The 16,673-nt window shown below is 37.9% G+C and overlaps 1 protein-coding gene across 9 annotated transcripts in view; it reads left to right on the top strand.

Moving 5' to 3' along the window:
• LOC149312606 (metallophosphoesterase domain-containing protein 1) overlaps nucleotides 1–16,673 on the top strand; it is a 144,831-nt gene that overhangs the window by 36,970 nt on the left and 91,188 nt on the right. For all 9 annotated transcript variants that reach the window (XM_089524970.1, XM_089524966.1, XM_089524963.1 and 6 more), the window contains exon 6: nucleotides 13,024–13,249. In XM_089524970.1, coding sequence (XP_089381096.1) covers nucleotides 13,024–13,249 — 226 coding nt within the window. The remainder of the gene's footprint in view (nucleotides 1–13,023; nucleotides 13,250–16,673) is intronic.

The following is a 16,673-nucleotide window of genomic DNA, read 5'->3' as shown; positions in this document are numbered from 1 at the left end:
CCTCAAGTAATGCTGAGGGTAGTACATTTAATCTAGTTGACATAAAAGCATCCCTATATTTGGGAATTGATAGATTCATCATATAATTTGATAAAACAAATGAACCAGTGCATTCCCAATAACTGAACTGACTTGCAGACTGACTACAATGGTTTTGGGGTTCCAAGTTTTTTATGCGCTGTATAATTGCCATTTTAGTTTTTGAGTGCCCCATGAACTGAAGAGTATCATCCAGAAGGCCCAGATTTTATTGTCAATGTCTTTTTTCCATTTGGGTTGAAAAGTATCTGTCAAAGTCAATGGCGCAAGACCCACAGGGAGAAAGGTCAGCTTCAGCCAGAGATTCATGTATAAATCTTTCGCTTTTAGCTAGATGATTTTCATTGTTTTTTAATCTAGAATTAAAGAATTTAAAACAATTAAAATAATCTTTACAATAAAACTTTACAATAAAATTTAAAATGATTTTATCTGTCACCTTGAGTCCCTTTCTGGGAGAAGGGTAGCGTAGAAATGAAATAAGTAAATAATTATTACTATTTCTTTGCACCTATGTCCATATCATGATAATAAGGTGATATTACTATTTATAGTAATTAGTTGTAACTTAGCCATGGGGGTTAAATTTTGTCCTTGCATTGTCAGGCAAAGACATTGATTGCAATTGGCTTTTGGTAACTGACTAATTTAAAGAATTCAATAATGTGCTGTACAGTTTTATAATGACTTTTTATTGTTTCAGTTTTTTAATGGATGTTTTACATTGTTTTTAATGTTAAACGTTATATGTATTTTAATTACACTTTAGCAATCTTTGGCATGTTTTTATTTGCACTGTATGTGTTTTGATCTTACAAGCTACACTGAGTATAGCTTTTTAACCTAAAAAAACCCCCTTTTTATTTTTAAATAAAATTCTTAAACATTATAAGTAGCTTTACTGAAATTTTTTAACAATAATCTCCTGAGATCCAATGTGGTGTAGAGATTTGGGCGTTGGACTATGATTCTGGAGAGCAAGGTTCGATTCCCTACTTGGCCATGAAATCTCACTGGCTGACATTGGGCAAGTCTCAGCCTCAGAAGATTGTAATGGGAAACCCTCTAAAGCAACCTGCTAAAAAATCCTGTGATAGGTTCACCTTAGTGTCACCATAAGTCAGAAGCAACTTTCGGCACACAACACAGAAACACCATCTTTTATCTACATTGTTTTTTCATTAATTTTGTGAGCTGTCTTGAGTTCGAGTTCTGGAGCAGGATATCAAACAAACAAACAAGTAGAAGTGTCTTTATAGCTGAGAATGGAAGGGCTCTTTGTCACCATTATACTTGAGCTGAGGTTCTGCTACTGTCAGCTGTGCAGCAACTTTTTGAAGGCACTGGGGTGAATCTCAATGGCCAGTCGTTGGCTGGTTGGGGTAAGACCCTCTATGCACCATTTAGCTGCAGTTTTACAATCTAGAAAAAGGAATAGTTGTCACCTTCCTAGGCCTCAAGTATGCTTTTCAGGGGTTTGTCAGGGCAATGGCTCTGTGTTTTTCCTACCAGAAAAACTGCAGCCAGATGGTGGTTGGAGACTTACCAGCAGCTGATTTGCTGTGGGCATGTGCCCCTGTGTTTTTAGATTGGTGTTGCATAGAGGAAGGGATTGTAGTTTAAGGAGATATTGGATACTTTGTTCCTCAATGGCTAGAAAAGGACATGTGCTGGAGTACTGGAAGCTTACACCTGTATCTCACCAACAGAATTCCAGCCCATGGAATTTTTAATATTGTATATACTGGGATTAAATTTATGGTTCCATAGAGGAAAATACAGGGAACAGAATTAAAGCACAGGCTTGCTTATATTTGTTTTCAAGGAAAAGATCTTTATTGGAACAACAGTTGGGGTGAAAGAAAATAAAGTACTTATCCTTGGTCACATGTAGCACAGATGGAGAAAGCAGATAAGAATTGAAGCAAGGTTTTTATTTTTGGAGAACGTTTGAGAGGAGGCTTATCAGTTTTCCTATTTGTCTAACCAAGCCACTACAAATGTCATTTTAGATTTAGAAATGAGCTGTCCCAGTCACTTATACATGGAAAGCAGTTCTGTAGAATTCAGTGGACCTTTCTTAAATGAAATGGTTTAGATTCCAAATGGAAGTCAAATTTTTGAGCAAAGAAAAATAGTCTTCCTGGCGTTTATGTGCATTTTCTCTTTTTGCTAATGCAGGTGCTGAAGTAAAGAATATTTTTTATATTTTAATGTTTTATTTAATTGCTAGCTTTTATGTTTCAATTATGCTTAGCTATAACAGTTTATAGATGACTTAAGAAGGTGTATTTATTTTCAATGTTAATGTAAATTTCCTAGTCATCAGCTGAGAGTTTAAACACAGAACTGTCAACGAGATGCTTAAAATGCAATCTAAGACAGTTATGCTATCTTTACTATATCACTCACTGTGATACTCTAAAAGGTTGAAATGAGAAAGGGAAAGCATTAAGTGGGCATTTATATGATTGCCACTACTCTTACAGAATACTAAAATCTATTCAATAAAATATCTAGATCAAAGTAAAGCATAGCAGCTGTTAGTAACTTGCACATATGTATCACTAAAGCTAAACATATCATTTTTTTATTGAGCAGACTATAGAAGTATATGAAAAAGACAGAAAAGCATTTAGGTCCAAGTATAGAGCTAATGTTGCATGTAAGTTTGGAACCTAGCAAAAGGTGAATATGTTCCTGTGGAATTTAGATTCAGTACTGATGTGCCAGGCCAATTTAAAACACTTTAGCTATGAGGAAAAAGCAGGAATGGAAGTACAAACCTAGAAAAGAATTTAGATGAGACCTGCTAGACCCCGGGAAGGGTTTAGGGAGCTTGGAAAGCCTTCCAGATGAGGTGAAGAGGTGACGTGTTAAAAGCCTAGAATACTTCTTTTACTCAGATCAAAATCTGATCCATGGGGGGGGGGGGATCTCAGGTGTCGTTAGTCCCTGACAGCCCGCATAATCCTTGCCACAAGCCACAGCTCTTCCAAGGAGCCATTGCTCTGTCCTCTCTTTATGTGACAAAGAGAAAGTAGCAGAGAAAGGATGGGTGAAGATGGTATTTTCCCCATTTCTCTCTGTCTTCATCTACATGGAGCACTGACTAGCAACATGTAGAGAATGAAAGCCCAGGTGCTCATCTCCCCTAAGCTTTGTCCCATTTGTGTGTTGCCATGTCAAAGATGAACACAAAGAGAAGAAATGCCAATGTGAATTTGGGAGTTTAGTTAATGAATATGATGACATGGGGAAACCATCCTTCACTGAGTGATGCTCTGGGGCCCACCCATCCTACCATTGCTGCAGTATGTACAACATCAGCATGTCATTATCATTATTCACTTTAAAATTTGCCAAATTCTGCTGAAAGGATGTCATCCCTTCCTTCCCTCCTGTCACCCCCCATGTGCCTCTGCTGTGGCTTCAGATGCTACCATTTGCCAAGAATGGAGGATTTGGGAGAGGAGGTGGTTGGGTCTTTAGGGCTAGGGGAGGACTGGCGAGAATATAGGTGGCTCACTTCTCCAGGTCTAGAAGCTTAGAGAGAGAGCATACAGTTTCTTCCATGTCTTCAGTGTTTTAAAACAACTTGGTTCATTTCTGAGCATTGGTAGTCATTCGACAGCCATGACCTTGTTTTGTGTCACCCCAGCCACCCCTGCTTCTGGTCATTGGTCATCAGTATTATGTTTTGCCTGCCCTTCCATCCAGATTTGGGAAAGCAAGAACACAGAATATTAGCAGCTGTTAAATAGCTTTCATCTAGCCTTCTCTGTTTATACACACACACACACACATGAATGAATGTGATCAAACATGTTGGGGTGCATCAAGTCCCTAAAAGCCAAGCACAGCACAGATTCAATGCTTACTTATTGCTAAGAGTAAATTCTGTCAGGTATATATACCACAGATACATGATCAAGTTTATTGTTTTTGTTATTATCAGAGTACAAGATTATTATTCAGCAGTAATATGAGTTATGAATCTAAGTAGTGATATCTCAATTTTGTTACTTTGTTAGATGAAAACTGCAATATCTTGTAGTGGTGTTGTCTTCACTATAATGTATGTGTGATATGCTGTTAAAAGAGGAATGCAGTGTGTGATAATTAGGGTATACAAACTATAGAAAGATATTTGTTACAGTTCAATTAGTAGATGAAAAAATAAAAAGTGAATAACAGTCATTATTGGCTGGAAACTATACACATACAGAGACACAACCATTGGACTGACAAGTCTGTCATCATGTTAATGATGAAGGTTTATTAAAACAGAACTGGGGGAAAATAAAGAAGGAAGTTTGGGACACATACAAAATTCAGCTGTACAGAATTAAAAGAAAAATGATTAAAGATGTTTTGCCACAGTGCAAGACTGATCTCTGAGCTGAAATAGGAGCCTGCAGACATACTGTACAGATCTGCCTTATGACAGCTGCAAAATACAGTGAGAGTAGTCCAACTGACTACTCAGATGGCAGAATTAACATTTGAGTAAATATACATAGGGTCATGCAGCTAACCCCTTTGTAGGCTCTTTTTCAGTGCAGTGTTCCCAGGTTGCGATATATTTTAAAACAATAAATATAATAAAAGCTCCATATGCAATATTAAAAGCATTATAGCACTAGCAATAAAAATCAATAAAATTTAACAAGGCTTTAAATACAGTGCTGAAGCAAACCATGAAAAACAGAGTGGATAAATAAAGCAAATCTTTGTCTTAGTTTAAAAAGAATAAAAACTAGTGTCTTTTGATCTGGAATGGCAGAACTGGCCATAGTGGGTCAGGCCTTAATAACCGCTGATTAATCTAATATAATGAGCTGCATCTGTGACCTGCTTCTGAAAAGTGTTTTGAAGCTAAGTCAAAATGTGATCAACAGACTGGTGTTGGGTACACACTTTATAAACTGCGTATGACCTGTCTTAAACTAACAGCATCAAACTTCCACTTTGATTCTAGATTCAAGTGAGAGTATCGGTTTCGATACCTGAAAACCTAAATAGTTTGCAGCCAAGATATCTGCAAGATTACCTCCTCCTATATGAGCCTGCCTGAATTTTGACATTCAGTTATGAATTGTTGAGAGGCTAGATTGTTCAGGAGAAAATTAATATTTCTGCATTTTTATGGTATTTGCACATCCCAAAGTATTTAAAGAAATTATTCTGCGTAGTAATATACATTATTTTTTGCTTGAAAATCATGGGGTGTATGTGGAAAACATTGTTTTTAATATGAAAACCACACCAAAAAAAACAGGTTCCAGAAACATGGGATTAAAAAAATGTCTTTTACACAAAAATACCAGTTATGCTCAAAAAACCCACTTGTGTTTCTGGACTTGTTTTGACATTTTTCATTAAAAACCCTTATTAGAAATGAATGTTTTTTTGCATGATAAATGTGTTTTTGAACATAAACATAATTTTGTACCAGAATATTTCTCCCAGAAACTAACATGTTTTTGTGCAAAAATGTTTTTTCCCCCTGCAAAACACACTAATTTTGCACAAAAATGGTGTGTGTGCTTGGAAATAATGTTTTTGTGCAGATTCCTCATAATTTGTGTTTTTTGCTCCGGCCCCCCACTCCCCATTTTCAAGTAAAAACCCACATGAACCTCTTTGCAGACTTACTTTCATGAAATATATCAGGATGTGTCAATACAAGATGAAAACAGGTTAAACTACAGAGAGAATTATATAAAAATGTTGTACAGGTGGTATATGACCCCTACAAAATTTAATAAAATCTATAAAACTGGCAGTACTAAGTGCTGGAAATGCTTAAAGCAAGAAGGGAATTTTTCCACCTATGGTGGTCATGTGATAAAGCTAAGGAATTTGAGTAAAATTCATAAACTGATGAGAGGTATTTTGCATGTAGATATTCCTTTTGACACATGAATCTTTCTGTTGAATATGACCTGTGTCTTGGAAAGGAAAACAGAACATAATTTTTTTCATTTAATTCTTAAATAGCAAGAATCCTCTATGCCAAGATGTGGAAAAATGCCTAAATACCAACAATAGAGGATTTGGATAATTACCCTGAAAGAAGCCAAAAGACTAGACATATTAACAGCTATGCTAAAAGAGAACATGACTGATAAATTAGAGGAGGAATGGCAGTGTTTGGATTCCATGATAATTTAGATTTAGTCAAATAATGTTGAATGTTAATAGTAGCTTTGTAAATATGAAAGATGATGATGAGCAGAGAAGGCTATTGAGAATTACTACCTAAGGTATATTTAGGTTTGTATCAAATATCTAATCACATACCTTTGATTATTGTTTGGCATATTAGAGGCTATATTTACAAAGGAAATATGAGAAACATTCTCTAAATTAACTAAGCTGGTCTACATAGTTTACTATGGCAGTATTTTTATAGTACAAGTTATAGCATATTTTTATTCTTTATGTGAATGTTTTTTTTTTTCCTTTTTTCCTTTGGATGTGTTTTATATGTGAGTTATGTGTGTCTCATATGTTTGTGCTTTTTTAAAAAAAATATACAAGATGAAAACTTCAAAATTCCCAGTGTCTTGTTATTCTTCCCAAATGAGTTTCCTGAAAATCAGAAAACATATAATAGCACTTTTCCCCACCTTCATTGGTGAGTACATTTGAGAGGACATTTTATGTAGCAGCAGGCCAGCTGTCAAGGAAAATCAGGCTGGCCCTATCCCTCTTCATCTTCTAATGAGCAGCTAAGATTGTGCTGTTGACTTGGCCATCAGTCCTTAAAACCAGGGTGGCTGATATGGGAGTATAAAGGATGTATCGTTTTGAGACTATTTTAAAGGAGAGCACATGTTTTGAATAATGTTTTAGCTGTTCTGTCTGTGATCTTTTAAATTGGCTTTGGCTGATGTATATCACCTCTGGGGCATCATGGGCAGAGAAGTTATAAACAAATATTTTAAATAAATACATTTTTGAGGAAGAAATTCCAAATTCAAGCTCTTGTGACTGCCAAGGCCCTCTTCTTGACTATTACCTTCTCTTGAGAAAGTGGTTTTACATGGAGAAAGGCTTCCCATGAGCAAGCAAAAACTTGGGCAGGTTCCTGAATAAGAGGCAGTTCTGGTCCTTACTAGATCACAACCATGCTGATTTTTAAGCTCTGGTAACAGGCCTTCCAGTAGTTGATTACAGTTAGTACTAAAGTAGCTATATTTTACACCTACTACAGTTTCTGGAAAATGTCCAGTAGCCATTCTACAAGCAACACATTGCATTAGTGCATTTCAGAACATAATGCAGGCGTAACTATGGCCATGTTAATCTCTACCCTGGAAAGACAACGGCTGATGAATTAACTTTAAGTGGTGACAGAGACTGGGTGCCATTTAGGCTTCATGATCAGTCAGCTAGGGACACCAAACTGTAAATCTGTTTTACTGTAGCAAGGGTGGAGATATGGCCCTCCACACTGGTGATGCAACATATAGCATACCTCACCACTGATTATGCTGGGTAGACTGTTCTGAGTTGCAATCCCACAATATCTGGAGAGACACCCAGTTCAAGAAGGACTGCATTTTCATCCAGAACAAAACACCACCTACCTGCTCAGATGAACCAGTACCTAACAGCACTCTTTCCTCCCCATGTCTCATTTTATTGAGCATCTGATGCTGACAACAGCTGCTGTAAGAAAAGAAAGTCAGTAAACTTTCTGTTTTAGGTCTGACAAAATGCATGAAGCATTACAATTTCATAAGATTAAGGATATTGTGCTTAAATGTTTAAGTAGAGATGAAATTGATTAGTTACTAGAACTAATTTAGGACTTTCAGTGAGAAGCTTTTTATTTGCAAATGTTAACAAAGGAAAGCTGACCACTCAGTTGTTAAAATTTGAAAATGTTATTTGTAAATGTGACATGTGAAAAAAGTATTCATTTCTATAATACGTTATATTCTTCTGGATTCTTAAATTATCCTTTCTTAAAAGTAGTAAAACTTTTGGGTTAAAATTTACTAAATCTATGTGGCAATTTCCAAGACATAGCTGTATTAGTCTGGAATGTCAGCATGCAATGGGATCAGTATGCTGAGGAATGTATCTAAGGAAGTAGACCTGTGAAAGCTTATTCTACATCAACTTTTGCTCAGCCTCAAAGATGCTACAAGATCTCTTTGCATAATAGCTAAAATAACCTGAATGAAAGATTGTAAAAGAATGTGAATGTGGATATTCTGCACTGGACAAATATGTCCAACTGTTTCTACTGGGCAACTTACACATGCATAAAGCACCAATAGGATTCCAGCCCAGGTGTGTTTGCTGCTGCTATCCTTCTGTCATTTTCTGATTGATCAATAGGATGGTGGTTATGAGCTTTGGATTTTGACCTTTAAGCCCAGCCCTATCTGTATCTTTGTTTCTGTATAAAACAATGACACCTCTTCATACAATCTTCACGACAGTCTTCACCTAAGGCCTGGAACGTGGCTTTGGTGCCGCTTCTGGACTCTTAGGATGCATGCATCATTTAAACAGCATACCTCCAAAGTGACCCAAGGCAGCTTTATTTTGGCCTGTCTGTACAGGCTCTATAATTACAAAATAGAACAGAGATAATCAGTTTGTGGAGTGAAAGGCTTTCATGGCTGGCATCCATAGTTTTTTGGGGGTTTTCAGGCTATGTGGCCATGTTCTAGAAGAGTTTCTTCCTGATGTTTCACCAACATTCTCTGAAGATGCCAGCCAAAGATGCTGGCAAAACGCCAGGAAGAAACACTTCTAGAAAATGGCCACATAGCCCGAAACCCCCACAAAAAACTATATAATCGGTGTGGTTTTCATTATGGTAGTCCAGCTTGCCTTGCAGTTAATTTTGTAAGTTTGTAATACAGTGTAAGATGCTTTGGGTCCCACGTGGGAGAAAACTGGGATACAAAGTAAATAAATAACTTGATTGGTAGATCTCATTCTGTTCAGTACAGTACAGTGGCCAACTTCACCAAGAAGAGCTCCCTTACCTTAGAAGGCCTCTCCATGCATTTCATTAGGGACATAAGGATCAACCTTATATCAGGTTGGCTTGTTTGTCCATTTAGCTTAGCATTATCTCCTCTGATTGGTAGGTCTTTTCCAAGGTTTGGGAATATTCTATGATACCTTTGTCTTTGAACTGGAGATGCAGAGAACGAACATCCAGAGTCTAGCTCTTTCACTCAGCTACACTCCTTCCAAAGATGAAGATCTAATATTGACAAGTGCTGTGATCTGCGGCATTTGTATGTCTGAATATCTGTAGCCCTCTGGATCAGGACAAATTAAATAAGTATACAGTTTGCAAGATTGTGGTCTAATGTTTACTCTGGAGAAAATAATCATTTTTCCTATATCAGAGGAGACACGAGAAACATGGAAATAGCAGGAAACAATCTGAGTAGCAAACTCATAAAAATAGCTACTGACAGAAAACTTGTCATAGCCACGACACCAATAGTGCTAGTATCCACTACTATGTAAATATGACTGTACTTTTAGAGAAATTCACTAATTTCCTTAAATATCAAAGTATTGGTTGAAGTGACAACTATAACCAGTGGATGAATAATTTGAATAGGGTGAGAAATATTTTGAAAATGCAGCGGAATTGTTGACACAAATTTATTTTGTAGTTGTCTTCCATTCCTGTTAAGAGTACTGAGGTGCAGTTCCAACTCTTTGCATTCATAGTAGCTTTGTGTCACTTCTAAGATAATATCAGTTTTATGTTTTTATGGACTTTATTGCACAGGGAAAAATTGGGAGTTTAAACAGTGATTATCTGTCCATTGCTGCATGTCCCAGTCCTGGGAAAAGAGCGGGATACAAATCAATATAATAATAATATAATAATGTCCTATTCTCTGGAGCAGGAGAATACAAACTTGCTCCATCGTCAGCAGGACATCCCTTCAAATGTTTAAACATGGCATTCATGCCACCCCTTAATCTTCTCTTCTGTGGGCTAAACATACCCAGCTCACCAAACTTATCCTCATAGGGCATCGTTTCCAGACCTATCATTTTGGTCACCCTCCTCTGGACATACTCTAGCTTGTCAACATCCTTCTTGAATGATGGTAACATTTAGAGATGGTGGTGATGATGATGGTGATATTTATTTCTTACCTGCCTCTTCCCATGGATCAGACGAACAGCTTCATTTATATACCACTTCATACTGAACTAACAGTGTCTAAGCAGTTTACAACTGTAAGCTAACTGCCCCCAACAATCTGGGTACTCATTTTAGTGACCTCAGAAGGATGCAAGCCTGAGTTGAGCTTGAGCCCTTTCGCTGGAATTGAACTCGCAACCTTACGGTTTTGAGTGAGTGGCTGCATTACAGGCATTTAACCACTGCACCACCAGGGCTCTTATCAAGGTGGGGGATAACAACAATGAACAAAGAAACAACATAAATTAAAAGAACATGTTAAAACACACATCATTTTAAAAGGACAAATAAGATGTGCCCATTTAGAGATGTGATTTGGATAATTTAAGTGCTAAGTATAATATAAAGTGGGATGCAGTGGCTTAGTGGTTAAGATGCCATTTCTGATAACCAGAAGGTTGACAGTTTGAGGCCTGGGTGCTGCATGGTGGGGTGAGCTCCTGTCACTAATCTCAGGTTCTGTCAACCTAGCAGTTTGAAAGCATGCAAATGCAGTAGATAGATAGATAGATAGATAGATAGATAGATAGATAGATAGATAGATACCACTTCTCAGTAGGAAGGTAACAGTGTTCAGTGCAGTCATGCTGACCACATGACTACCAAAGCAGTCCTTGAACAACACTGGCTCTTTGGCTTAGAAACAGAGATGAGCGCCATCCCCTACAATCAGTCAAGGGACTACCTTTACCTTTTATAAAATACAAAATAGAACAGACATCAGTTTGGTTTTCATTATAGTAGTCCATCCTGCCTTATAGCTAATTTTGTTAGTTTTTAATTTAAAACTGCAGTATACTCAACTTCAGCTAGATAAGTGATTTGATCGGATTCAGTTATATTGGCCCAGGTGTTTAGCTAAGAATGGGTGATTTCAGCAAGATTCCATTGTTTCCTCCTGTCCAGAAGCATTGCTAAAGTGTGCCAATATGTGGGTGAGATTTTGTGAATTTCTTTTTAGAGCTAGGGATAACATAGATGTGATGACAGGAGGTTTAGGTGTTTAAACACAAAACTGCCTCAATCATATAGAAAGAGAGGAAGGGTATTTTAATAACAAAAACAATTAACCATTAGGGGGCATAAACCTTCCCTTTGCCTAAGATGATTTTCATCCCTGTCTGGTATCAAAACTCAACACACAGGAGATAAATATTTTCCATACAAGGTTCTCTATTGGACTGGTCACAATAGATTTACTCCATTGCACATAAACTATTAGTCAAATAATGTTAACATAAATACTGCTGTTAATTTGTTTTAAGTTTTTTTTTCTTTATTACCTCTAATATCTCAGGGGAGAAAAAGGACAAGGCAGCAGTGGTTGGTGGCTTCTTTGTTACTGAGTCACTTAATCCATTTTGGGTTTCAGTCTCAACCTTAAAGGAACTATCCAGTGTGCTGCCATGTACAGTTGGCCCTCGGTATCCATGGGGAAGCCATTCCAGATTCCCCTGCAGATACCAAAATCCATGGATGGTCAAGTCCCATTGTCCTCAATGGTGGCGTGGCAACGTTGCCACGTCACCATTGAGGATGATGGGACTTCCCCTTGGCTGCCTCCTCCACCTCCTCCTCTTCCACCACTGCCGCTGCCACTTCCTCCTCCTCCTCCTGTATAATTATATACAAAATAATTTACCACCTTTGCAAGTATATTTTATGCATCAAGAAATATTTTAAAGTATTTGACCAGAATGTGACAGCATTTAACTGGTGAGCTGATTATCACAACAGACAGCATAGGCTGTGGAAGCAAAGAATGTGTGCAACACTTTTCTTCTTCCCCCTCCTCCTTCAGCTGTTAAAGCCGGGTGTTTACCCATCCCTTTCTCTGTGAATGCATATATTCCACATTTACAGAACTGCCATCATAAGAACAACACATTAAAAAAATTTCAGAAGATAACATAGGCCTTTCCAGGATGTATTGTTTTTGTCCATCAGTATGGCCTTTCCATTTTGGATGAATGTATCTCAGTTCTGTTTTCAGGGCAGTTATTTTTTAAAGGCAGAACTCCATTGTTAGAGCACACCAACATATATTTAACTCTATATATGAGGGAGGTTAAAGCACCATTTATAATTCCCTATCTCCTAGGTTTTTTCAAGTAATAAACAGACCATTTCTTAGCTACTGCTGTCCTGATAATCTTCTCCCCAAATTGGAGATACAGCAAGGGTTGGGAAGACTTTGAAGATAGGGCCTTTCCAGCTTTATGTCTCACTTTCCTCCAAGTCCATCGTCAGAAAGGAAACATAAATGGCAGAAAAAATCTACTTCTGCTGTGATGCAAGAACTGAGGTCTCCTTTACTGAGGATAGATTATGTCTCTCACCTGAAAGAGGAGATCCTACCTCATCGGTGACCTCTGAATTGCTATCCCTAGGACCATAGGATTATAGCTTTAATTTCATTTATTTATTTTAAAAGTTATATCTTTAGTATTTCCACTTCAAGTAGACTAATAACTAATACTTTTGAAGAAAGTAGTGCCTTTAAAAAGTACATTATATCAAAACAACACATGCAGCATAAAATCAGAGAAAGTAAAATACAGGAGAATACCAGCCAAGTAAATCAATTCAAATTTCTTGCCTTGGGTATTCACAGAGGTTCAGTCTGTATTGCATCCCTGGCTGTAACTTCCTTTTAAGACTTTTCTTGGCAGTCTTCAGCTACATCTTTTGCATTACCTGAACAGTGTTCGTTTTAGGGTTTTATCAGAAGTACAATAATAAATGCGTTTATAACATTTCTCCCTCCCTTTTAGGTAGCCTGCCATATGAATACAAGATTGTGATAGCAGGCAATCATGAGCTGACGTTTGACCAAGAGTTCATGGCGGACTTAATCAAGCAGGACTTTTACTATTTCCCGTCTGTATCTAAACTGAAGCCAGAAAGTTATGAAAATGTACAGTCTCTCTTAACTAACTGCATATATCTGCAAGATTCAGAAGTGACAGTGAGGGGCTTCAGGATATACGGCTCCCCTTGGTAAGCATTTAAAAAATTATTAACATTGATCCGTACAGAGTATTTCTGTCCATCACAGTAATACAAGAAAAAGTGATACTTATTTCTATATATTTTCTAACAAGCCTTCAAGGTTTTATTTAACGAATTCTAAAACTTTAAATACATTTAAAAGGCGTCCCTGTTTATTCATGTTGTGAATACTCATGTGCATGTATGCACAGATGCACATACAGTTAGGCTTATGAAAGCTACACAAGCATCCGTTTAAAAGAGGCATTCTCCCTTCTTTCACATAGAAAAAGAGTGTCTTTTTTGAGATGATTCCTGGTATAACAGATACATGTTTAATCTAAAAATGAAGACTGTTGCTTGAAAAAAATTATCCAGATGCAAATTTAGATGATTTTTCAGCTTGAGCTCCTAATTAATCAATTATCATGTAGTAATTTATTTCAAGCAAGTAGAAGTGGAGAAAAACTTGTCACTCATTGGTAAAGCTCTGTATTTTAAAAAAGTTTTCAAGTTGACTGCTGGAAAAGAAATACCTTCATGAATCCTCTGAAGAGCCTGTGCCATAATTGTGTGAAAAGAAGCTGTGTATGTACTGTGTCCATCCCCCTCCCAGTATTTCATTTGATATTCCAAGTTTGCTGTTTTAGTCCTCACAGATTACCTTCAAAAAGGGATTAGTACAGAAATGTGCATCTGTGAGAACATACTAGAGGGGAGGGCAGTAAATCCCTTTTTATTTTGTGTGTGAAGGATGAATTTTCAGGATAAATTCTGTAGTTCTATAGTGTGTCTGGAAAGCTGGTATAGTGTAGTGGTTTGAGCATTGGATTACATTTCTTGAGGCCAGAGTTTAAATCCCCACTTGGCCATGGAAACCCACTCGGTAACCTTGTGCAAGTCACACTGTCTTAGCCTCAAAGGAAGGCAAAGAAGATTATCGCATTGGGCCAAGAACGTGCCCATTGCGTTCTAAAAAGGGAGCGTTCTGGGGACAGAATGGCCCCCAGAACGCATTTTACCGCATGGAGGAATGCCGCAGCTGCCGCTGGGCGTTCCAATCGCGTCCCCAATCTGTTCCAGGGGGCACGATTTCTGGGAACGCTTTGAAACAGTTCTTGGAAATCACCCCCCCTGGAATGGATCGGGGACGTGATTGGAATGCCCAGCTGCAGCTGCGGCGTTCCTCCGTGCGGTAAAATGCGTTCTGGGGCCCATTCCGCCCCCAGAACACTCCCTTTTTAGAATGCAATGGGCACGTTCCTGGTCCAATGCGATAATCTCCATGGGCAAACCTCCTCTGAACAAATCTTGCCAAGAAAACCCCATGACAAGGTCACCGTAAGTTGGAAATAACCTGAAGGCACACTTCATCAACAACAGAGTGTCTGGGATATTTAGTACTTGGCATTTTACTAGTGGTAAATTGCAAAGAAAAGCATAAATGCAGTTACTAGTCCCAATTAGAGCTAAATCCATGAAATCAGTTGAAACTTGGCAAGTCAACATGTATGCAAGTTATATTAATTCAATGGGTGTACTCCAGTTTGGATTAAATAGTTGGATTCAGGACCAAGATTCAGCAAGAAAGCAGCAGTATACTAATGAAGTTCCAAGTAAACAGTTTACTTATTTTTTTAAAGATAATCCAGCTTGTTATCTTATAAGTAAATCACAAGATTCTAAATATAGCAAGTGCAGCTTGTTTTCACCAGGTACAGTTTAAATATAAATTCCTCAGTTGGTGATGCAGGTGTAACCAGAGACCTACTGTACATATCTTAGATGAAAACACATCCTTTTAATTACTAGGTAAGCAATGTATTTTGCATAGTTAGCTAGTTAAGAATTTATTGAGATAGCTGTTAAATAAAATATATTTTCAGGGGGAAAAGGGAAAGACAAAAGTTTATACAGGACTCTCACCACTCCTCGGATATTCCATTTCCTTCTCTGCTTCTAAGGTCCAAACACACTACAGAAATAATCCAGTTTGAGACCGCTTTAACTGCCCTGGCTCAATGCTAGGGAATTCAGGGAATTATAGTTTTGTGAGACATTTAGCCTTCTCTGTCAGAGAATTCTGGTACCACAGTTAACAACAATTCCCAGGATTCTGTAGCACTGAGGTAGGACAGTTAAAGTGGTCTCAAACTGGATTATTTCTGCAGCGTGTTTTGGACCTAAATCTCTGGGCCACATCAAATCTCAGAAGAAATAACTCCATGCTGAAAACAGCTGCTAGAGCAGCCAGATATCAGTTGACCATAGGATGGGGCTACTTTACCCACATTACTACCGCTTCTGTTGCTAAATTCTACTTCCAGTTGTGGTTTTGGAGGCAAAGAGGCAAAATTGTTTATAAGCCTCTCCTGTGATCCTTTGATGTTCCAACTCAGGCTGGAACAGTAATATCACATACAGCTCATCAAGACATTAAACGTCTTTTATAAAACATAGTTATGATGGAGTTTTTGGTAAAGACCATTACTTAAGTTGACATGGTGGTAAAATGGAGATAAACAGGAACATTAGCAGAGCCATGCTGGATCAAACCGAAGACTCAAGTGTCTATGTGAAATCCACAAACAGATCACGAGTGCCTAATTCTTGGGTTTTTCAGAAACTGGAATTCAAAGGCAGACCGCCTCAGATATTTGGAAGTAACATACTGCCTTCATGAGGCAATGTATTGGCTTTATCACTGATCTGTTCAAGTAGTCTCTAGATAAGTTATTTAAGATAAATATAGCTAATCCATAGTTACAAGCCATGAGAAAAGTAATAAGGGAAATCTCTGAAGCTCATTTAGGGAAATCATAGCCTAGAGAAGGCACATGGACACAGCAACCTTGTGTCTTCGATGAATATAACACCAAATAAAGATGGTCACAAGTGAAAAGCTGGTCACCACCTCAGATGTAGCAACCATTTTGGTTGCAGGGATCACTTTTACCACCGAGCAAGACAGACTGTCCTTGCTAGGAGAAGGTGAGTGAGGCCCACAGAAATTTCTATCGCACACTTGTTATTGAAGAAGATCCCTATATAAGGAATTTCTTTAATGTAAGGGTGGGAAAGAGGAGCCATTATTTTGCTCCTGCCCTAGAGGATCACACTGTGTGCCTGACGTGACTGAAAAAAATGTCACAACACTTCCAGTTTTATTTTCAACTCATTTCTGGCCCTCCTCTTTTTTAAAAAAAGGTATGCACGGGTCTAGGGGATGGGTTGGCCAAAGCACCACATTCTGCAGTGTTTAAATAGATTTGGGGGTCCTGGGAACTTTGTGGATTTCAGGGACCTCACAGGCTCCCTGTGACCTGCACACCACACTTCCACTGCACCATGCTGTCATGGATTCTTAAATTCATAATTAATAATGCTATACCCACAATAAAGAAAGAGTGGTTTGGGTACAATGTTTCTCAAA

This window comes from Sceloporus occidentalis, unplaced genomic scaffold, assembly GCF_023333645.1.
Source record: "Sceloporus occidentalis isolate IW3139 unplaced genomic scaffold, rSceOcc1.0.p SCAF_5, whole genome shotgun sequence".
Taxonomy (NCBI): domain Eukaryota; kingdom Metazoa; phylum Chordata; class Lepidosauria; order Squamata; family Phrynosomatidae; genus Sceloporus; species Sceloporus occidentalis.
Note: the sequence above shows the minus strand (reverse complement) of the source record. Positions and strands in the feature narration are given on the sequence as shown.